General features: G+C 43.0%; 10 protein-coding genes across 13 annotated transcripts; 9 read left to right on the top strand and 1 right to left on the bottom strand.

The window, feature by feature from the left end:
• The first annotated feature begins 1,540 nt into the window (after positions 1–1,540).
• LOC133837752 (uncharacterized) lies at positions 1,541–2,964 on the top strand. Its single transcript, XM_062268611.1, has 2 exons — positions 1,541–2,117; positions 2,181–2,964. Exons 1-2 carry the CDS (start codon positions 1,679–1,681, stop codon positions 2,639–2,641), a joined length of 900 nt encoding a protein of 299 aa, XP_062124595.1. The 5' UTR covers positions 1,541–1,678; the 3' UTR covers positions 2,642–2,964.
• A 1,604-nt stretch (positions 2,965–4,568) lies between these two features.
• Positions 4,569–6,729, top strand: LOC133837229 (uncharacterized). Of its 3 annotated transcripts, XR_009893784.1 has the most exons (5): positions 4,569–5,353; positions 5,413–5,680; positions 5,754–5,902; positions 5,982–6,140; positions 6,311–6,449. XR_009893784.1 is itself a non-coding variant. In XM_062267906.1 (4 exons), exons 1-4 carry the CDS (start codon positions 5,147–5,149, stop codon positions 6,452–6,454), a joined length of 774 nt encoding a protein of 257 aa, XP_062123890.1. In that variant the 5' UTR covers positions 4,575–5,146; the 3' UTR covers positions 6,455–6,729. The 3 variants fall into 3 exon arrangements, 2 of the variants coding, with proteins under 2 accessions (XP_062123890.1, XP_062123889.1); XM_062267906.1 differs by lacking the exon at positions 5,982–6,140 and having other exon boundaries at positions 4,575–5,353; positions 5,413–5,653; positions 5,754–5,935; positions 6,311–6,729; XM_062267905.1 differs by lacking the exon at positions 5,982–6,140 and having other exon boundaries at positions 4,576–5,353; positions 5,754–5,935; positions 6,311–6,729.
• A 3,139-nt stretch (positions 6,730–9,868) lies between these two features.
• On the top strand, positions 9,869–11,228 carry LOC133839522 (uncharacterized). The gene is made up of 2 exons (XM_062271120.1): positions 9,869–10,399; positions 10,468–11,228. Exons 1-2 carry the CDS (start codon positions 9,997–9,999, stop codon positions 10,899–10,901), a joined length of 837 nt encoding a protein of 278 aa, XP_062127104.1. The 5' UTR covers positions 9,869–9,996; the 3' UTR covers positions 10,902–11,228.
• Positions 11,229–12,114: 886 nt separating this feature from the next.
• LOC133839524 (protein D2) lies at positions 12,115–13,099 on the top strand. Its single transcript, XM_062271122.1, has 2 exons — positions 12,115–12,290; positions 12,366–13,099. Exons 1-2 carry the CDS (start codon positions 12,141–12,143, stop codon positions 12,837–12,839), a joined length of 624 nt encoding a protein of 207 aa, XP_062127106.1. The 5' UTR covers positions 12,115–12,140; the 3' UTR covers positions 12,840–13,099.
• Positions 13,069–13,887, top strand: LOC133839527 (protein D2). Its single transcript, XM_062271126.1, is given in 3 exon segments — positions 13,069–13,208; positions 13,265–13,519; positions 13,521–13,887. Coding segments are annotated over 3 exon segments (561 nt in total). The 5' UTR covers positions 13,069–13,127; the 3' UTR covers positions 13,746–13,887.
• Positions 13,888–13,907: 20 nt separating this feature from the next.
• On the top strand, positions 13,908–15,315 carry LOC133839526 (protein D2). Its single transcript, XM_062271125.1, has 2 exons — positions 13,908–14,170; positions 14,231–15,315. The coding sequence occupies exons 1-2, from the start codon at positions 14,042–14,044 to the stop codon at positions 14,711–14,713; spliced, it is 612 nt and encodes a 203-aa protein (XP_062127109.1). The 5' UTR covers positions 13,908–14,041; the 3' UTR covers positions 14,714–15,315.
• On the bottom strand, positions 14,730–15,393 carry LOC133839528 (probable small nuclear ribonucleoprotein Sm D2). The gene is made up of 2 exons (XM_062271127.1): positions 15,232–15,393; positions 14,730–15,156 (listed from the first exon to the last, which is right to left on the bottom strand). Coding segments are annotated over exons 1-2 (360 nt in total). The 5' UTR covers positions 15,234–15,393; the 3' UTR covers positions 14,730–14,798.
• A 441-nt stretch (positions 15,394–15,834) lies between these two features.
• LOC133839521 (tRNA:m(4)X modification enzyme TRM13 homolog) lies at positions 15,835–17,304 on the top strand. Its single transcript, XM_062271119.1, has one exon. It carries the CDS (start codon positions 15,947–15,949, stop codon positions 17,282–17,284), a length of 1,338 nt encoding a protein of 445 aa, XP_062127103.1. The 5' UTR covers positions 15,835–15,946; the 3' UTR covers positions 17,285–17,304.
• A 453-nt stretch (positions 17,305–17,757) lies between these two features.
• On the top strand, positions 17,758–19,085 carry LOC133839523 (farnesol dehydrogenase-like). Its single transcript, XM_062271121.1, has 2 exons — positions 17,758–18,614; positions 18,907–19,085. The coding sequence occupies exons 1-2, from the start codon at positions 18,051–18,053 to the stop codon at positions 19,075–19,077; spliced, it is 735 nt and encodes a 244-aa protein (XP_062127105.1). The 5' UTR covers positions 17,758–18,050; the 3' UTR covers positions 19,078–19,085.
• A 204-nt stretch (positions 19,086–19,289) lies between these two features.
• Positions 19,290–20,449, top strand: LOC133839525 (vesicle-fusing ATPase 2-like). 2 transcript variants are annotated; one of them, XR_009894101.1, is made up of 3 exons: positions 19,290–19,507; positions 19,602–20,171; positions 20,261–20,449. XR_009894101.1 is itself a non-coding variant. In XM_062271124.1 (3 exons), exons 1-2 carry the CDS (start codon positions 19,398–19,400, stop codon positions 20,104–20,106), a joined length of 615 nt encoding a protein of 204 aa, XP_062127108.1. In that variant the 5' UTR covers positions 19,290–19,397; the 3' UTR covers positions 20,107–20,136; positions 20,261–20,449. The 2 variants fall into 2 exon arrangements, 1 of the variants encoding a protein (XP_062127108.1); XM_062271124.1 differs by having other exon boundaries at positions 19,602–20,136.
• Positions 20,450–20,568: the final 119 nt, after the last annotated feature.

The following is a 20,568-nucleotide window of genomic DNA, read 5'->3' as shown; positions in this document are numbered from 1 at the left end:
GGGGGCAAATATATAAATTCTGAGCGCAATTAACACGCAGATGGCAGTGCTTTCACTTTAGTCCACATTTGCTGGGGGTCTCTATGAAAATTCATATGGAAAACAAAAAAGAAATAATCATCAACGAAGGCGGAAACAAAGGGACAACAACCACAACAGCAGTAGCAGCATATTTTAGGCGACTCTGCAATGACATCAAAACACCAATTGCCAAATTGGCGGCTCATTAAATGCCACAGAAGTAAAAGTATTTGGATTCATTCCAGCTCATACACAAAACCCCGCCCTCAGCCTAAAACATTTGTCGCATTCCTCTGTGGGCTGTTTGTTGTGTGCTGTGGGCTTGGCTTACCCTCTGGCCCTACCATTATATTTCCGTTAGACGAATCAAACATATATCAAATTTATGAAGAATTAAAGAAATCGTCAATGAGCAACAACGACAGTAACAACAACGTGAGCTAGAGGCGACATTTCCATACCCTATAAACACTCAAAGCAGAAGCGGTGCTTGAGACTGTGTGTAAAATTAGAATTAGATAAGAATTTCTGTATAAGCAATAGATAGATTTTCATAGCAATTTCATTAGTTGGAAAATTGATGCTTCGAGTGCTTGCGATACGAATAGAGAGAGAGAGAGAGCGTTTTGCTGTAGACACTTGGCAAGTTTTTGGAAATAAATGCTGAGCATTAATTTAATATGTAAATATGCAGTGTGGGCGTATGATGAATTGATTACACAACATCAGATTCCTGACTGATAGTTAAGGGAAGGAATTATGGAAAATGTGAATGAAAATAAAAGAGTTTTATACGGCTTCCCCAAAATATGTTTTCGTTACGCTTCAAATGAGAGTTTAATGCCGGATTTAAATATTAAATATCAATCTGTCTTTTTTTGCACATTTTAAAAGTATATAAGTAATCTCTAAAAATGTGGCAACCCTTTTCAAAGGGCAAGCGAACTCTTTATTAAGCTGTAGTATTCCCATCAAAATGTTTTTATGTGGTACGCCTACAATGTGCATTTGATTGGCTTTACAACAAGTGGCCAGCCATCTGGTAATGCATCGTGTCAGCGTTAAAGATACGGCTACAATCAAGTTGTCCACTCGTATAGTATTCTAATTGAGTTGCAAGGCACGCACATCGATTGGTAGCTCAGCTCCGTTCGTTTTACGACACCATCGAACCGTAGAAGCCATAAAATAACTTTCAATTATGTGCGGCATGATATATTGTGAGTATAATGCGCCCAGAAGCGCATGATTAAGCCACGGAACAGACCGACACAACCATCCATAGGCGGAGTCGTGCCCATAAAGCCCACAGATGAACCCATAGACCCAATTAGGAATCCGTAGAACCCAATCGACGAGGCCAGTGTCAGACACAGGTGAAACTTGCGAGCAACTTGCGCTTTCCATGACTTTGACGTAAAAAGCGCAAAGCGCAATTGCCGCTAAATCTGGGAGCCAAAGCGAAACGAGCAATGAGACGCGCGTTCGCCGCATACGCAATTCAATTAACAAAGTACTGACGTATAAAAACCAAGCGTTGCCCGGCCGACATTTGCATAACCCATTGAGTCGCCAACGCTTGCGCACCGTGCACCAGCAACTGGGATTTAAATAAATCGACAATCGCCAAACACCTCACTCAGGAGAAAGTGCAAGGATGCAGTGCTACTTCTGGTTAACCGTCGCTTTGACGACGCTGGTCGCCGCTCATGGCGCACCCACCCAATCCCAGGTGGCCACTCAGTCGGCCACACAGCTGGCCTTGGACTTGTACAATGGCTGCCTCAAGGATCTGAGCATCTCGTGTGTGCGTCCCAAGGCGCTGCAATGGTTCAACGCCGCCATGCAGCAGCCCGAAGTGAAGCTCACAGAACGTTTGTCCATTGTGCGCACCTCGGAGACGGGCGCTTCTCGTTCCCTCAATGCCGAGCAGCAGATGTTCGACAACATTGATAACTACTTAGGCAGCCATGCTCTGAGGATTCAGGCACCTGAATACTTCCGTAGCTCCGAGGCGCGCTCATTGGTGCCCGATTTCCTTATGGAGAATCCCCTCACTCAGGGCGGCATTGTGCCACTTGCCCCAGCAAACGAAGGTGAGTAATGAATAAGAGTGTATCATTTGATTACAAATATTAATCTGTTTACCTTAACTTTAGCTCGTGGCATGATCCGCAAGGCTGTGCTGCCTTTCCTGCTCGGTCTGAAGTTGAAGACCACCGTCCTGATGCCATTGGCTCTTGGTTTGATCGCTCTCAAGACCTGGAAGGCAATGACTTTGGGTCTGCTCTCGCTGGTGCTCTCCGGTGCTCTGGTCATCTTCAAGATTGCCAAGCCCAAGATTGTCAACTACGAAGTGGTGCACTATCCCCATCATGTCGATCATGTGGTGCCACATCACATCGAACATGTTGTGCCCCATCACATTGAACACATTGTGCCACATCACATTGACCACCATCTGGAGCATCATTTGGACCATCATGTCGATCTGCCCGTGGAGCATATCGAGCACTTGGAAAACCCAGCGCCAGCTTGGGATCCTCATGCCTGGGCTCGTTCCTCTCAGGAGCCACAAGACGCTCAGGACATCGCTTATGCGGGTCAGAAGAGACGTTAAGTCAACGGACCCTGAAAGATCCCTAATCAAAATTGCAAAATTGATGAACATGCTGCGACTTTATTTATTTTGTTCTATTTTATAAGTAGTTGGTACGCGTGCAGTGCGTGTTTGTTTTATGTATTTATTATTTATTTATTTATTTATGAGAATTGTACAAAACAAAAAACTCAAAAAAAAACGTGAAAGCATAAGAAAAATGAAAGTATACCACAAATTAAAAAAAAAGAAAAATGGCAATATGTGTATTGAAGACCATCTCGACTTTTGTGTCGTTTCTGTAAATATTTATGCAATAAAAGTATGCTAAAGTCATTTGGCTAATTGAAGGTATTGCGAGCAAAGTTTTGGGTCTGAGAAATGGTGGAACGGAAAAAGGCAGAAGTCATTTGCAAATGTAACAAGCTCCTAATTAGGGTTCTTTGGCAACTTGCTAATGCACTGATTAGCCTTGACCTCACGCTCTCTTAAGGACCTCTGTGTTAAGTTGGCCATAAGAAGCTCTGAGTTGCAAACTGTAAATTACAGCAAGCTTGGGCTCCACGCACCCCAAACAGACAGCTGATTTTATGCAGGTTTTGTTTGTTTACGTACTTTGATGGTAGCATAAAAAACTCCAGAGCAAAAGCTGAAATAAATTTCGAACATTTTATTAAATTAAAGAGTTCTTTAATTAATCTCAATTAATTTATAAAAGACCACAAAAGAGAAGTCTCCCAAAAATCAACCCGAAAACTCACAAACCACAACACTTCTGCACTGTGAAAGTGGCATGAAATCAATTTGATTGTTTTTTATTTGGTCCGGTGCTGAAAACCTTTTTCGCGGTGTCTCTTGCGCTTTTTCAATATCAATGTCCATGGCAACTTTGTAGCCACCCCGTTCGGCCAATTGGGAAAGTTTCCACCGCTGACAACTGCCACGTGCAACAATGCAAAATGGCGCTGGCGCCAATAATAAAACTGCACAGTGACAACAATGACAGCAGGCAACATGGCCAGCACTTCATTGATATTTAACGGCATGCACTTGGCATGATGCGATATCGATGCCGATGTCGATGTCGATACCGTTGGCGTTTCTACGCAACAATTTTAAAATGTTAAAAAAAAAAAATACAAAACTTTTCCAATTTCATTGGCAAAGCTGGTGTGGCAAATGCGGTTGGGGGCTTCAACAAACCCATCAAATGCGCCCGGAATCGCAAATGAAGCGCCAATGTGTGTGGAGAAACTTTGCTTTTATTCGTCTCAAAAAAAAGTGTTAACAAAAAATAACCACTCTGATATCAATTGAATTTTCGAGGCAAGCCAAAAGCGTAATCAATATACGAAATTCATAATTCACATGTTGCATGGCGGATATTTCGAAATTCAGCTCATGTTTTTCGCCACATCGAGCAGAGACAAGGTTGGAGGCGGTGGTTGGCGATGGTGGCCAAAGGGAAGCTTCCGTTTCACTTTCGCTTTCGGTGCAGAAGGAAAAAACACTTTCTATACCATTTGCATGACAATGGCGTCGCGAATGTTGCTCAATTTGGCAGCTGTGCAATTTCGATTTATTTTCTTCTTATTTATTGATATCAATATTAATTATGATTTTGCAGTTTTCTTTACTAATTGCTTGTGCAACTTGACGTGTGATGGTTGTATAAAATTTTGCGTTGCGATTGCTTAATGACTAGTTGGCAGAAATCATTGAACGGATTATGAGCTGTTAAAGTGTTGCCTATATTTTGGGTTGCCTGCAACCTAAAAGCAGCTTACAAGGAACGCTAATTTAAATGTCTTGTACTCTCTCTCTTTGCATTTGCACATCATTTTCTTATACAGGTACTCAAATGCTTATGTTTTCGAGGTAAAACATTGACTTAGATGTCATTAGAGGGCATTCAAATGGGAATACGTATACATATATAAGTAGCTTGGGGCTTTTGAAATTGTAGAAGGGAAATGCATTTGAGAGCTAAATAAGTTCCCTAATGAAACGCAACACACACAAACACATTACGGCAAATCAACTCGGATGGCCAGACGAAGCCGGCACGCGTTTGAAATAAAACCGCATTAAGTATACGACACGTGGTAACTAGGCACGCACACGCGCTACGCCAAATGCCGCTAAGCGCCGTATGCCAACAGCCAACAGCAAGAGCTACAAAAGCCAGTCAATAAGCAACAACAATGCATTCACTGCCAATGCTGAGCTGCCTCTTTATTTTTTCGTTGTCTGCTTCATTTATGTCTTCTTCCGCCATTTTTTTACTTTATTTTCTTTTGGCATTTCTTTTGCGTCGCGTACAACACCCGAACCGAGGCCCGGCATGTAAGCCGAGCGGCATTCGCGGCACTCGCGACGCACTCGCGACTGCTGCAGACGCTAAAACATTGAGAAGTATAAAAATCGTGAACAATAGAAAAACAATTATTAAACTCAATTGTGCCAGCATTGAGGCGAGTTGTGTGCAGTCCAGTCCAAAGTAAAAACACAAGACACAAAACAAAAATGGCCAAACTGCTCCTTCTGGTTGTTGTGGGTGTTGCAGCCCTTGCATTGGCACATGGCGCCTCAACGCCTCAGCAGCAACAGCAGCTTCAACGCTTGATTGCCGAGGAGCAGAACAAGTGCGCCAGCGGCCAAGATTCGATGGCGTGCATCAAAGAGCGTGCCATGCGCTTTGTGGACAATGTGCTGAGCAAAGATAGCTACACGGTAAGAGCCAATAGCAAAGCTATTCTAAATAGTTGATCTTACTAACTGCTCTTTCATAGCTTTCCAACTTGGAGGTGCACTCAAATGGCCAGCAGGTTGCTCCCGTTAGCGAGGCACGCGCCAACAGCGCTGATGGTTTCCTCGATGCCATCGAGAACTACATGAAGGGACACGATGTTAGCGTTAACTTGCCCGTGGCCGATGCCAAGATCACCGTCTCGGCACGCAATCTGGCCAACGACGAGATGAGCTTGAATCTGCAATTGAACAATGACGATGGTGCCGAGACCGAAGCCAGGGGTAAGAAGGGCAACATCTTCAAGAAGGGTGGGTTTCTTGCAAGTCACTTCTATCACACACACATATTTAACTCAACATTTGCACCTCATAACAAAAACAGGAAAGAAGAACCGTCTCCGCAAGTTGGCCATGCCCATTCTGGTGCTCATTCTGCTGAAATCGATCACCGTCATCCCCATGGCCATCGGTATTCTGAAGATTAAGGCATTCAATGCTCTCGCTTTGGGCTTCTTCTCCTTCATTGTCTCGGTTGGTTTGGCCATTTTCCAATTGTGCAAAAAGGTAAGCACAATTTGATTATTAAAACGCATCTTTCTATTGTTTTTAGGCATTCGCGGGATGTGGTAATAGATAGGAGGGCGTTAGTGAGTTGCATGAGTTGAATGAGTTGAAATGAGGGCGACGGGTAAAAATAGAAACAAAATCAAATCAATTCCTTTTAATTACAAACACACGTATGTATTCAGTCCCAGAGGTCGGTCGCTGGGTAAGTCGAGTTAAAACCCTGCGTCCAACAAACAAATACTCTCCCAACAACACTCACCTCCCCGCCAACAACAACCACCACCAACCGCTGCCATTCAATTATATAATATTCCACAGAAAAATAACATTCACAATTTAATCCTCTTCAACTTTTTCTTTCCCTGCCCACAGATTGCCCATGATCATCATCACACCGCACACATCACCGCCCATGGACCATGGGACGGTCGCAGCTTCGGCGCTGTTCCCGTTGTGCCCGTTGTGGAGCAACCCCAGCAATCGGCCCAGAACTTGGCCTATCAGGCCTACGCCTAAATGTCCTAACAAAAACAACATTCGAGAGCAAAGCACAAAATGATTTGTTAATTGTTAAAAGATTTTTGTGACTTTGTGCACCTTTTTTAATGGAGCATCCCAAATGGCGGACAACAATTGACAAACAAAACAACAAAAATGAAAATGAGAGCGAGGCTGTCCTGCATTCTTTTAGACCCTATTTATAATAACTTATTATTTATTATTTATTGAAAAAGAAAACAAAAAAAAACACAATGCATAGAAAACAAAATCAAATAAAATGAAATGCAAAGAATACACAAATCAATTTGCATAATGAAAGCCTTTTAAATAATAATTAAGTCAATTAATTAATGTTATTCACCAGAATTCATTAATACTACTCATATACTTAGACAACGTCGCTCTGCACACCTGACTTTACGTGAGTCGATTTCCTGGCATACGCGTCGTATAATTAACTTTGCCTTATGAAAAAAAAAACATGGCAGCCAGCAGCACAACAGCAACAACACTGTACGGCAATTGGATGCCATTGGATAGACTTACTTAATGGTGGGGAAGAGAGAACATTTTCACTAGGGCCTAAAATATTTATAAGCCATCACTTGGCCGTCCTAATTAGCCAAAATTTAAGCGCCTCAAATTCTTTAGCTGGCAATCTAATTAATTATTCCAGTCAAATGCGAAACAACCGAGTCTGGGCCCCACGCTTTGGCCACTCGATTAAAATGATGAACTGTGTACAATTTTAATTTTGAAGCTTCTGGTTTTCACTTGCGCGAAAGTTTCAACGATACGATACCCACGCGGTTGTCACAGCCCAGCCGGAGAGTGAAAGTCTTTAAGCATTCTTATCGAGGGCGTGAACTACGAAATGAGGAGTTTATCTACTCTGCTTGCCAGCGACATGCACTGAACCTTAAGCAAAATGGCCAAGCACACAGTTTAAATAGCAAATCCCTAGATCCCTCCATACACAAACTTTAAATGTGCTCGAATACCTTAAATTCTGAGACGCATCTGACCGCATCTGAATTTCATTTAAAAGGCAATCAAACTGTGTCTTTAGACCATGGCCAACAACGCAGATGGTCAGTCCCTCAGTAAGTAAATACTTACTTAAATATTTGCTGCAAACGCATTCCACTGGCCAATAAGACATACATATTCCTTCTTCTCCACGTGCGGAAACAGCAATGTCTCCTAGAGAGTGGGGGCAGGCGTATCAAACTCGTGGATGACTGACTCGCTTTCATAACAATTTGGCATTCAGGAGGACGATGCAAAGACACGCAGACACACACACACATACACATACAAAAGCATCTGAAAATTTATTATATAGTATGTACATACAACATATGTTGTCGGTTTCGTTTTACTTATTTTTATTTTTCTCGTTTGTGTGTTGTTACATGGCGGGTTTTTATATTCGACATTTTTATTTTGGCACGATTGGAGCAAAGTGTGGCGCTTGTGAAATAAACATGAAGACGTTGAAAATTTCTTTTATTGGGTGATAACAGATCGTGTGACGCCAACAACGACTACGCCGACGACACCTGTTGCATTATTCACAGTAGCTGTATCCATATCAGTTAGGTAATCTATTCGGACTTGTTAACAATTATGCATTTGGCAACCATTTGTATGAAAATCACTTTATCCGTTTCGGCAACATGAAAAAGGATTGACACGTGTCATCGGATGACAATTAGTCCATTAATATAACTACGATTGCACCTAATGAATTTAAAGGATTTTCATGTCACATTTAAAATTTATTAAAGTGTAGAATTAGGAACATCTTTCTTTAAAATGTTTAATTGTTGTTAAAAATAAACAATATTAAAATGAAATGGTTTGCATCTTATAAATTTTAATTTAATTAGTATCTATGAAAGCATATTACGGAGACTAATAAAACATTCTACAACATTTGAATGTAGATGTCAATTACATTTTCATATTTATTATATAGAGTCAAATAAAATAATTACATTCCATGATGTTTGAATATATAAGAATTTAATTGAGCTTATCTACTGAACATATTAACTAATGATTTTAATGATTTAAAATGAAAGTATATTTTAAAAAGAATTGTATATACTTAATTTTAAGAAATATATTTTCTTTAATTAATTTCTTAAATGAAGTGTAGTATTGCAAAAATTAAAATTTTCTTTTAAAAGGTAGCTCTGGCGTCGAGGACTACGTTAAAATCATTATTTGGTGAAGCTTGAATTTCAGAGAAATCCTTTTTATAACCAGGCAGACACAAAAATATTTGTAAAGGCAAAAAATGTTGCTGGTAGTATGGTTTCAGCATGCTGATTTATAGCTCAACGGCTTTCGGTCTTCAAAGTGGATGATATGTAGTACATTAACTCTGCGGTTATTTATTATTAATGAAGGCATACGTAGCTTTCAGTAAATGAAATTCAGAAATGGAAGAGATGCCCTTTTAATGTGTAATAATTACTGCAACTTTAATAAATTGATGTTCTTTTCAACTACCCTTGCTCGATCTTTAGAGAAGGCTTTATAATTTACTTTAAAATATAACTTTCGCTTTTCGTTATTGTTCTCATTTGTAATATTTATAGTGCGCAGCTAACATATTTATATAATTGAATTCTCTCATTAGGTGACCTACTTAGGAAGTCGGCAAACTTCAGGCCTGGCATAACATTAGCAAAATCGTGTCGAACAAAATATATGTCACAAAATAACAGCAAAAATCTGTTTCGTAATCCAAATGAAACAAGGCAAATAATATTAAGTGAGTCCAGTGAGTGGAATTGAACCTAAGAGTTCCGCATACGAGTAGACAAAACAAATGGCCTAATCCAAAAGCAATGGCCAATACCAAAGCGTAGACAAGTTCCGTACTGATTTCTTGTATCGAAATTTGACACAATACGTTGAAAAATGTACGTGCCCTGGACCTGAGTCTCTGTCGTCTTGGTGTGTGCTGAGGGCAGTCTTGGTTTGCTTTCTTGTGTTCGCGTAAGAGATGAGGGGCTGCATACTAATTGGAAACAAAAGTTAAAGTTATTTTCATTCGGACGTCGAAGTGTCGATAATGCAACTCGCAACTCGCAGCTCGCAGCAAAAATCCAGGGACGGGGGTGCCGCCGATATGGAAAGCGAGAAAGCTTAAGCAGCGACAAGCGACAAAAGTTAGGGAGCCCGAGCAACCCAGATATCAAAACACCGACGCAAGAGTTCGTTTTTATTTTGTTGGTGAAAAACTTTGGACACTCTTTTCGTCACTCAATTCGTAGCTGTCCAAAACCAAATACAAAAACAAAAGCAACAACAAAAATGTGTGTGCGCTCCAAAACTTGGAATGCATTGGTCAGTGCCGCGTGGTGTCTCTTGGGAGTCTTGCGAGGAGCGGCAGTATAAAATCGTCGGTACTCGCACAATTGAACAACATTGTCGTCGCATCGACATCGCAGTGAACAACACTACGCGCTCTGAGTAGTGTCATCAATCAAGTGGATAGATCACAAATCAATAGCAGTATCAATATCAATATAAACATCAAAATGGCATTCCGTTTCACGTCCTTAATCGCGTTCGGTTGTTTGCTGCTGCTGTCAGCGTCGTCGGCTGTTCAGGGAGCTGCCATCGATAATGCGGTCACGCCCCGCATTCACAGCTCCGATGAGCTTATCTCAACCATTGTGGATAAGTGCTTCCATGCCAATGCCATGCATTGCCTCAAGGAGAAAGTGTTGACCTATCTGGACACCGTTGCCAATGTCGAGGAGGAGGTCAGCGGTCGTGCCTTCGATGATGATGTCATCGACAAGGTCATCGTCGATCGTCTCGCTCGTATTCTCCGCACCAACGAGGTGCGCGTCCAGCTGCCTGAGACATTCTTTGCCAGCTCCGTGATGACCTATCGCTCTGATCGCGGTTTCGACTTGGAGCTGCCCAAAGAGGAAGGTGTGTTCGCTAGTCACAAAAATATTATGGCAAATTTTTAGCACATCAATAAAATCATTTATTTGCAGGCCGTGCTGAGAAGAAGAACAAGGACAAACTCTTCCTGCCTCTGCTGCTGCTCATGAAGCTCAAGCTGAAGGTTGTCATGCCCATTCTGCTCGCTCTCGTCAGTCTGAAGGCCACCAAGGCTCTGATCTTGTCCAAGATTGCCATTAAGCTGGTGCTCGGCTTCCTCATCTACAACCTCATCCAGAAGTTGGGTGGCATGAAGATGAACATGGTCCCAATGCCAGCTCCCATGCCAGCTGCCGAATACGGTGTGCCCAGCACCACGGCCTCGTCGTACGATCCCAGCAGCTGGGAGCCAATGAGCGGTGGCCCATATGCCCGTTGGGACTCACAGAACTTGGCCTATAGCTCATACCACCCAAGCAGCTCATCCTCTTACACCTCCTCGTCCCCCTCGTCGAGCAGCTCGTCCAGCTACAGCTCCTCGTCTTAAGTCGGGACAACTTTCAAAATGCCGTTGTTAACGTATGTAAATACCAAGGAACTGAGTGTCGCCAGTCGACACTCGAAGTAAGCAGACCAAAATGGAACCGGAACATGCCTAGGCCATATATTTAGTTGTTAAGTTTAAGCTGCGCGACTTTTAGCCATTCTTCCTTCTCTTTCCACTCTGAGCTATTCTCTAACGACTTTTCTGCCTTAGCCTTCAATCTATTCGCATTTCTCCAGCTAACGCCTTTTTTTCTACAGAAATCGACCAAAAACAAAACAAAAGCTATTTAATTGAATTTATTTATTTAATTTATTAAAAATTGCACAAAAAATTTAAATTAAATTGAAATTAATAATAGTGTTTTCATTGCTACTCGTGCTGAACGTTCTCCAGTCCATTTAATAATAGTGCTGTTACACTTGACATAATCACGGTCAAAAGCTAAAAAGAATGCAAAGTGTCAAGCACTTGACTAAATACTCTACTAATTACAACAGGTTTTATATTCCACTAATTATATATAAAGTATTTTACTAACCGTTGTTGCCTAAATTATCTTCATTAATTATTCAAAACAAAACTTTCTAGCAAAAGTTGCTTTGAAAGATTCTTTAATAATCTTTACTTTAAACTTTCCACAACTTAACCCTTAACTAATTAATACTTTAACTAATTTTGTTTTGTACATCTTATCATTGATATTATCGAGCGACTCAGCACATTACAAATCGCAGTAAGTATTAATAAATTAAGTTGAGTGGGCGTGCTTTTGATTTGCATGTTGCCAACAAAGCGATAATTTCCTACACAATTTTTTATTTTACTTTGTTGTTTTTTTGTACCTAAACGAGCTACTAAGTGCCCGATGTCCGCCCCTAAGTCACGCAAAGTTCCGACGTACAAATTGAGCTGACACACGAAAAGTACTTTTTTACGGTATGCTAATTGAAATTAAAAAATAATAGTAATAAATGAGGGCTTAATGATGCAATGCTGCAGCGAGTGAAAGGGTAACAGCAGCAGTCTTCTAATCAACGCAAAACTTTTCAAGCCATGGCTTAAAAGCAACAGCCAACAGCTGTTTCAACAATGCAAACTGGCCACCAGACCTAGACCCAGACAGCCGGTTTTTCGTTTCTTTCTTTGTGGTCGAGTCTGGTTTAGTCTTGTCTGCGGAGAGCTGGGCTACTTAAGAGACTGTCAGAGCCAAGCGCTTGCCAGTTGGATGCTTAAATCGAAATGTGGATCAAGTGCATAAGTTTACTCGCCGTGTGCTTGTGCGTTGCAGCGCACTTGGATCATCAGGCGGAAACGGAAATATCCCGATTTCTGCGTCACTTGGATATTATACCTGATGTCTTAGAGACTGGACCTCAAGAGTTTCTCAACGTAAGCAGCAGCTCATCAGCTAGCTACGCATTGTGTAACTCTCTCCTCTCATCTCACGGATACCATTCTGTTTAGGTCACTTACAATGGCAACATTCCCGCCGATCGTGGCATCGAACTGCAGCCCATGCAAGTCCGAGATGTGCCCTCGGTCAAATGGACTGCCAACAAGGACACGTACTACACACTGCTGATGGTCGACCCCGATGTGCCCAGTCGCAAGGTGCCCAAGTTCAAGGAGTATCTGCACTGGCTGGTCGTCAATATACCCGGCAATCAGCTGCAGCTGGGCGATGAGCGAGCCGCCTATGTGGGTGCCATGCCTCTGCAGGACACTGGACTGCATCGCTACGTGCTGCTGTTATACAAACAGCCGGAGCACACCAAATTCGATGTGGCCAAGTTGGCGCAACAGAATGACGAAGGTCGCATCAAGTTTAGCACCAAGGAGTTTGCGGAACGTTACAAGTTGGGCAATCCGTTGGCCGGCAATTTCTTTACAAGCGTCTGGAGCACAGATGTGCCAGCTCTGCACAAGACCAAGCTTTAGGGCCGTGTTAAATAATTGGCATTTTGGGCAATCGCGAAAGGTGAATGGGCCGGTTTTTTCATTTTCGATTTTTTTGGCCCGTTGGATTGCCAAAGAAATGCATAAATTAAGCAACGATTCCGGCTTAATCGCCACACACAAAAAAAAGAAAAAACAAAGCTACACTGTAAGCAATTTTTGTACACTAAGTTAGCCTTTAGTTAAATGTCAAGCTTACTAAAAAAGTTTAATATCGGTTTACACAATTTTACCTTGCAATTTAATAATTCCAACTTATAGCTTCTAATCATGGCTGATCCGTCTGATCTCTTTGCCAAGCACAAGATTGTGCCAGATATTTTGGATGCGGCACCAAAGTCGCTGCTCAAGGTAGGCCCATCTTTAATGTTTAGCGGATTGCTTTTTATCTGCGTCTGCCTGGCTAGGTGACCTACTCCGGTGGCCAGGAGGTGAATGGAGGCAACGAGCTGACACCCACGCAGGTCAAGAATGTGCCACAACTTGAATGGGCAGCCGAGCAAGATGCGCTCTACACAATATTGCTAACGGATCCAGATGCGCCCAGTCGCAAGGAACCAAAGTTTCGTGAGTGGCATCATTGGCTGGTCGTCAACGTGCCCGGCACCCAAATCGATAAAGGCGACGTGTTGAGTGCCTATGTGGGCTCCGGGCCACCGCAGGGGAACTGGCCTCCATCGCTATGTGTTTCTGCTGTTCAAGCAGCCGCAAAAGTTGTCCTGCAACGAGCCGCGCATACCGAAGACGAGTGGGGATAAGCGTGGCAAGTTCAGCACCGCCAAGTTTGTGGCCAAGTACAAGCTGGGCAACTGTGTGGCTGGGAACTTCTTCCAGGCGCAATACGATGATTACGTGCCCAAATTGTATAAGCAGTTATCTGGCAAATAACATAATCTGGCCTAAAACATTTTGTATCAATTTCACGCTGTTCTTGTCGACAATTAAAAATGAAAAAATCTCGTGCATTGGAAAAACGTTGCAGTTGCAGCTGCTGTTGCGCATTTTCCCCACAGTTTCGATAGCTGACGAAGCGTAGTCGGTGTTTTTTTATAAAGCATAGCGTCATGGCAAACTGGTTTCAGTTGTGAACAGACCTCGCTAGAGAAAAGGTCTCTTTGTTTATCTTTCAAGTTATACCGAGTTACGTCAGCATCGCCTTTTCACCTCCAATTAATTGCTTAACAATGTGGTTTCCTTTGTTATTGTTGGTCAGCATCGGGGCTGCTGTGCAGTCGGATTCAGTCGAGGATGTCTTCAAGGCACACAACGTGGTGCCCGATGTGATTCCTGTAGCACCAAACCAGTTACTCAAGGTGAAAGCAACATTAAAAATTTAAAACTAAAACAATAAATAAACAACTCTCGGCTCAAAGGTCACCTACAACAATGGACTTGTGGCTGAGAACGGTGTGGAGCTGACGCCCACCCAGGTCAAAGACCAACCTGTTGTTGAATGGTCAGCCGATCCCACTGACTTCTATACACTAGTCATGACCGATCCCGATGCACCCAGTCGAGCTGACCCCAAGTTCCGTGAGTTCAAGCACTGGGTGCTCGTCAATATTGCTGGCAATGATGTGTCTACTGGTGAAGCATTGGCCGAGTATATTGGCTCTGGTCCACCGAAGGACACAGGACTGCATCGTTACGTTTTCCTGCTCTACAAGCAACCCGGCAAGCTGCAATTCGATGGAGCTCGTGTAAGCAACAGATCCCGACGTAATCGTCCCAAGTTCCATGTTGCCCGCTTTGCTGAGCATCACCAGCTAGGCAATCCCGTGGCTGGAACATTCTATCAGGCGCAGTATGATGACTATGTGCCAAAATTGCATCAACAATTGGCCGAGGAGAACTAAAGCTACTATTTAAATATTTTCATGAATTATAAAAACTTACAATTTGGTTTTATTTTGTTTTGAATGTATTATTTGGGATTCTATTCTATTTGCCGGCTGCAGTCGCCAGCGGATTGCGCAGAACCAGGATAACGGAATCGCCGCGCAGAAACATTTTCGAGATAAAGCGGTCCTTGTTGACGGGTTTCACCTTCTTCTTTCCCTTGCCGGTACGTGGTAGCTCCGTCCACATCTCCTTCACGTTCTCCAGCACCATGTTGCAATGGCGGTCGAAGGCTTTGACTCGCCCCAACAGCTTTTTGTTGTTGCGGCAGTTAATCAAAACTTGTGTGTTGTTTTTCACCGACTGTGTGAGCACCGACAGCGGTCCAGTGTTGAACTCCTCTTCCTCCTGGCGCGCCAATTCCTCTGGTGTCAATTCGGATTTAGGTTTTACAAGAGCCCTAAAATACGATGGAGCGGCATTAGAAAATGGAGGGCAATAATTGCAATTGGAGCATTATTAAAGAACTACTTACATATTGCTGTCGTTATGTATACAGTCTTCAATATAAATACAGGTATTATTTATATATAGGAAGGTTTTATTTATTATTTATTTATTTATTAGCCAAAAACGTTTGCGCCTCGCGGCTTTTTTCGCTTAGAGTTGTATTGGTTTGTTTGGAACGTGTTCACTTGAACCGCTCCACTTATTGAACTGCATTTCTGGAACTAGTTCAGTGCAATTTGAGCTGGACATTTTACTTTATTAACTTCTTAGTTTCTTAAACTTTCAAAAATTAAATTTAATTTCCTTTTTAGGTAATTTTTTACACCATTTTAAACTGCATCCCTTGTTTTAAACCAAATTAAATAACTGCTTTTTGAACCAGTTGCAAACTATCGCTAAAATCGCGACAACTATCGAACGCGAACGCAAATTTTGACTCGTTGCAGAAAGGCTGCGCAGTGTGACCATTAACGGCAAACCGATATTTAATTCAACAGTCGATTTAAGTAAATTTACTTTCTTGTTAAAATTTAATTTGCAAATACTGATGCTTTAGAACATAATTAGTTAGCTAATAAATAATTTATATAAATAACATGATATTCGGGCACAATTTCAAATATGGCCAATATCGATAGTGCCATCAATGTGTCAATCTCCCCATCTCTACCGCGTACCGCTTTGTGCACGAGATTTTGGGTTAAAGGAAAATAACAAAAATAAACAAACATCACGTGTGCATGGCTGATGCCAGTCCAGCCAAGAAAGCCAAGATGACCACAGACGTCGAAGCTGCTGCGCCTGCGGCTGCAGCTGCATCTGAAAACTGTGCTCACTGGGTGCATCGCAAGAAACGCTACTGCAAAATGTCTCCAAACAAGGGCAGTTTATTTTGTGGAGCACACGAGCCGCCCTCAGAGGAATGCCAGGAGAACTCGGATGCTGAACGCATTCCCTGCCCACTGGATCCCAAGCACACAGTCTTTAAGCGCAAACTCGCCAAACACTTGTCTATTTGCAATGCCAGAGATCAGGTTAGCACTGTTCCCTATATTGTGAAAAACATTAATGCTGGCGAGGAGTTGGAAGTAAGTAAGCAACAAGAACTGGACATCTATGAGAAGCTGAAGCTACATGAACTCGATGATGCAGAATTCTATGGCGTGATAGAGAAAGTTAAGAAGCTGTTTGACACTCATATCGCCGACAAAATCGACGAAATTCATCTACAGCATGCTTCACTTGAAGAGCCTCTTAGCCACGATGAGTATGGTCAGGAGACGCGCAAGCATCTGGTTCAAACCTCCGCCTTGCTTGGAATACTAGAAAATCATCAACAACTTATTAACAACACAAGCTACATTGAATTCGGCGCTGGAAAGGGACAACTTGCCTTTTATCTGGCCACAGCTTTGGATTCGCAGCAGCTGCTAAACTCGCAGGTGGTGCTCGTGGATCGTCTGTCGCTGCGCCACAAGAAGGACAACAAACTGAGCAATAAGCAGCTGGTGCAACGCATTCGTGCCGACATCGCTGATCTTCGGATGTCGCAACTGCCGGAGTTGCAACGCACTCAGCGCAATGTTGCGCTATCTAAGCATCTGTGTGGCGCTGCAACAGATCTGACACTGCGCTGCATACTCCAAGATGCTGCTTGCTCCACGGACTATATTCTGATTGCCTTGTGCTGCCATCATCGCTGCTCTTGGCGCTCCTACGTGGGCAAGACGTGGCTGCTGGACGCCGGCTTCACGCCTCGTGAGTTTGTCATCATCACCAAGATGGTAAGCTGGGCTGTCTGTGGCTCTGGATTAAGTCGCGAGCGTCGCAAGGCCATGGCGGAGGCTGAGGCGGATCCCCACAAGGAAGCACAGCCGGAGGTGTCGCAAAGATTGAGCCGCGAGGAACGCGAATTAATTGGCTATCAGTGCAAACGTGTGCTTGACTTTGGGCGTCTGGAGCACCTGAAAGCGAATGGATACGAAGCCTCACTGAAGTTCTATGTGCCACGCGATGTCACCTTAGAGAATGTAATTCTATTGGCAAGACGCGCCAAGTGCAATAAAAATGACAGTTGATTTAATATTGAATATTTGAATTTGTATTTCGTTAATTTATTTCATATTAATTTAACGCGATCGATAACATCATTGGAAATACCAATACTATAAGATTCTTGGTGAAACCCCAAGATAACAGCTGATAATCTGCATCACTCGGGAGTTTGTCTCTTAATTTACTCTTAGGTTTGTTTGGAGTTCTCTCAGTCTCTCTCTAAATAAGACAACACTTCAGCTGTAGCGAAAACATTCATTTGCGACCTATCTATGAAAAATATCAATCTATGAGCTTGTGGCTAGGTATCTTATATATTGACAATAACACTTTTCTAAATGTTTAACTTGCAGTAGTCGATAAGAGTCGATAAGGCGCGTTTGGCACAAAAAACTATAGAACGAGACATTTATAGACTCAAAATTCGAATGATGTATTCCTCCCTACCTCTACCCCTCATAACAATGACTTGCTCCTTCTCTTCCTCTTAATAATCGGGTCTAGCTGTTGACCAGGTATATATACAAAAGCTAAATGAGAGTGTGAACTTATGACGCAATCGAGTCAAAGAGCGTTCGCAAGAGCGTGACGATGGAAGCGTTATCAGAAGAATACCTCTTTAGATAATTATAGTCGATTACTCTTTCGCACGCACAAACTTTGTTTGCCCATTTATGGAAGTTTGTTTGGGACTCTTCGTGCATTGCCGAAACAATATAAAAGCAACAACCGGTCTCTTGGCTGTCGTTAGTTGGTGCTTTACACTTGGACACATTAAGAGTCGCTAAAATGGATCGTTGGCAGAATCGCGTTGCTGTTGTTACTGGTGCGAGTTCAGGCATTGGAGCAGCTTGCTGCAAAGATCTGGTGGTCAAGGGCATGATTGTGGTGGGTTTGGCGCGACGCGAACAACGTCTGCAGCAACTCAAGGATTCACTGCCCGCGAATCAAGCAGCTAGCTTCCATTTCCGCGCCTGTGATGTGAGCGTGGAGCAGCAAGTCATCGATGCCTTCAAGTGGGTGGATCAGACGCTAGGTGGTGCCGATGTGCTCATCAACAATGCGGGCATTGTGCGGCTGCCACACATCACGGATGCGGGCAACTCGGATGATCTGCGCGCCACACTGGACACCAATGTGCTCGCCGTGTCGTGGTGCACTCGTGAGGCATTTCAATCGCTGCAGCGTCGCAAGGTTAATGATGGCCATGTGATCATCATCAACAGTGTGGTGGGTCACAAAGTGCCCATGTATGGCCTGAGCATGTATGCGCCTTCTAAGTATGCTGTTACCGCTTTGACGGACGTGCTGCGCTGGGAGTTCCTCAAGAAGGGCACGAAGACCAAGATTACGGTAGGTCAACAGTATATGAGATTATATAGTATCTGAATTAGTATAAATAGGCGTCTGTCCGCATGAACACCTACATACATATGTACATTTCAGCTACTTACACTTGATAGCGACTATAGACATATATGTACATACATCCATATGTATGTACGTACATATATAAATGTATGTAGCTTAGCAGGCGTCTAAAGTATGTAATTTTATATGAATTAATACTATCAGCCAAAAAGTTTGCATTTCAACGAAATATGTAATTAGCACATATGTATCTAACATATCGCTTACCTTGCAGAGCATCAGTCCTGGTGGCGTTGATACGGAAATCCATGCGAACAATTCAATGGCTGGAGCGCCAATGCTGCGTGCTGAGGATTTGGCGGATGCGGTGACTTACTGCATCCAAACGCCGCCCCATGTACAAATTCATGAGCTCACTATCAAACCGGTGGGCGAGCAATTTTAAATAAATAACATAATAAATACATACAATTTTGCAAACACTTCTGAGTCTACTTTGTCTCTCTTTGTTTTGATTACGTTCGCTCGCACCCGCTCTAGCACTCACACTAGCTAAACACTAAACAGCTGATTGCGCTTCCAAGACAACTGTTCCAGTGTATACACTGAATATTGGTTTCCTGCCTCCCTCGAACAGGGCTGCGCATACACTGCGAACAGCTGTTTGTCGATTGTGTGAGTCAGTGTAGTTATAAAAACTTGAATTTCGCGTGATAAACATTTAGTTGCAAATCGTTTGTAAATGCACAATTTGTGCTGCGTAAAATGGCAAGTGAAATGGTGCATCGAATGAGGGTCATCAAATGCCCATCGGACGAGCAATCGCTGACGAACAAGGCGATTGTTAACAGCGCTGATTTCACCGAGGAAGTCAAGTTAGTTTTCCCTTTCCCTCCTCCCACAAATCTCTTTTTCGCTTGTTTCTGTGGGCGTCCCACAATTATGACTAATTATTGTGAATTTCATCAGATATGTGGACATTTCACCGGGTCCCGGACAGCATTACAAATTCGCGCTGGAGAAGATCTCGGATCTACCACGTAGCCATGTGGGCTTTTCGTTGGTGCAGCGCAAGTGGGCAACCTTGTCCATCAACCAGGAGATCCATGTGCGACCCTACCGCTTCGATGCCAGCGCTGACATTATCACACTAGTCTCCTTCGAGACGGATTTCCTGCAAAGGAAAACCATCACCCAGGAGCCTTACGACTCTGATGAAATGGCTAAGGAATTCATCATGCAATTTTCGGGTATGGCCTTGACAGTTGGACAAACCCTCGTCTTCCATTTCAAGGACAAAAAGCTCCTGGGACTCACTGTCAAGACCCTGGAAGCCATCGATCCGCGCACTGTGGGCGATGGCAAAGAGGCAAAGACACGTAATGTGCGCTTTGGACGCATTCTGGGCAATACTGTAGTGCAGTTCGAGAAGGCCGAGAACTCGGTGCTGAATCTCCAGGGACGCTTCACTTGATAGCAACTATAGACATATATACATACAAATGTACGTATGTAAATGTAACTTAGCAGGCGTCTAAAGTATGTAATTTTATATGAATTAATCAGCCAAAAAGGTTGCATTTAAACGAAATGATTAGCACATATCTAACATATCGCTTACCTTGCAGAGTATCAGTCCTGGTGGCGTTGATACGGAAATCCATGCGAACAATTCAATGGCTGGAGCGCCAATGCTGCGTGCTGAGGATTTGGCGGATGCGGTGACTTACTGCATCCAGACGCCGCCCCATGTACAAATTCATGAGCTCACTATGAAACCGGTGGGCGAGCAATTTTAAATGCACAAAAAATAAAAACCCACAACAATTTGGCAAAAAAAAAAAGAAATTGCGTTTACTTTGGCTCTTTGTTTTGATTACGTTCGCTCGCACTCGCTCTAGCACTCACTCACACTCGCTAAACACTAAACAGCTGA

The sequence above is a fragment of the Drosophila sulfurigaster genome, chromosome 2R, assembly GCF_023558435.1.
Source record: "Drosophila sulfurigaster albostrigata strain 15112-1811.04 chromosome 2R, ASM2355843v2, whole genome shotgun sequence".
NCBI classification, from domain to species: Eukaryota; Metazoa; Arthropoda; class Insecta; order Diptera; family Drosophilidae; genus Drosophila; species Drosophila sulfurigaster.
The sequence above is the reverse complement of the archived record's forward strand: the minus strand, read 5'-3'. Positions and strand labels throughout refer to the sequence as shown.

Bases quoted from the DNA above. Each gene is read 5' to 3' on its own strand.
- LOC133839521 (XM_062271119.1), top strand. From the start codon at position 15,947: ATGGCTGATGCCAGTCCAGCCAAGAAAGCCAAGATGACCACAGACGTC.
- LOC133839525 (XM_062271124.1), top strand. From the start codon at position 19,398: ATGGCAAGTGAAATGGTGCATCGAATGAGGGTCATCAAATGCCCATCG. The intron at 19,508-19,601 runs GTTAGTTTTCCC...GAATTTCATCAG, and splicing joins GATTTCACCGAGGAAGTCAA to ATATGTGGACATTTCACCGG.
- LOC133837752 (XM_062268611.1), top strand. From the start codon at position 1,679: ATGCAGTGCTACTTCTGGTTAACCGTCGCTTTGACGACGCTGGTCGCC. The intron at 2,118-2,180 runs GTGAGTAATGAA...CCTTAACTTTAG, and splicing joins ACTTGCCCCAGCAAACGAAG to CTCGTGGCATGATCCGCAAG.
- LOC133839524 (XM_062271122.1), top strand. From the start codon at position 12,141: ATGTGGATCAAGTGCATAAGTTTACTCGCCGTGTGCTTGTGCGTTGCA. The intron at 12,291-12,365 runs GTAAGCAGCAGC...CATTCTGTTTAG, and splicing joins GACCTCAAGAGTTTCTCAAC to GTCACTTACAATGGCAACAT.
- LOC133839526 (XM_062271125.1), top strand. From the start codon at position 14,042: ATGTGGTTTCCTTTGTTATTGTTGGTCAGCATCGGGGCTGCTGTGCAG. The intron at 14,171-14,230 runs GTGAAAGCAACA...CTCGGCTCAAAG, and splicing joins CACCAAACCAGTTACTCAAG to GTCACCTACAACAATGGACT.
- LOC133837229 (XM_062267905.1), top strand. From the start codon at position 5,147: ATGGCCAAACTGCTCCTTCTGGTTGTTGTGGGTGTTGCAGCCCTTGCA. The intron at 5,354-5,412 runs GTAAGAGCCAAT...GCTCTTTCATAG, and splicing joins TGAGCAAAGATAGCTACACG to CTTTCCAACTTGGAGGTGCA. The intron at 5,936-6,310 runs GTAAGCACAATT...CCCTGCCCACAG, and splicing joins TTTTCCAATTGTGCAAAAAG to ATTGCCCATGATCATCATCA.
- LOC133839522 (XM_062271120.1), top strand. From the start codon at position 9,997: ATGGCATTCCGTTTCACGTCCTTAATCGCGTTCGGTTGTTTGCTGCTG. The intron at 10,400-10,467 runs GTGTGTTCGCTA...ATTTATTTGCAG, and splicing joins GGAGCTGCCCAAAGAGGAAG to GCCGTGCTGAGAAGAAGAAC.
- LOC133839523 (XM_062271121.1), top strand. From the start codon at position 18,051: ATGGATCGTTGGCAGAATCGCGTTGCTGTTGTTACTGGTGCGAGTTCA. The intron at 18,615-18,906 runs GTAGGTCAACAG...CTTACCTTGCAG, and splicing joins GCACGAAGACCAAGATTACG to AGCATCAGTCCTGGTGGCGT.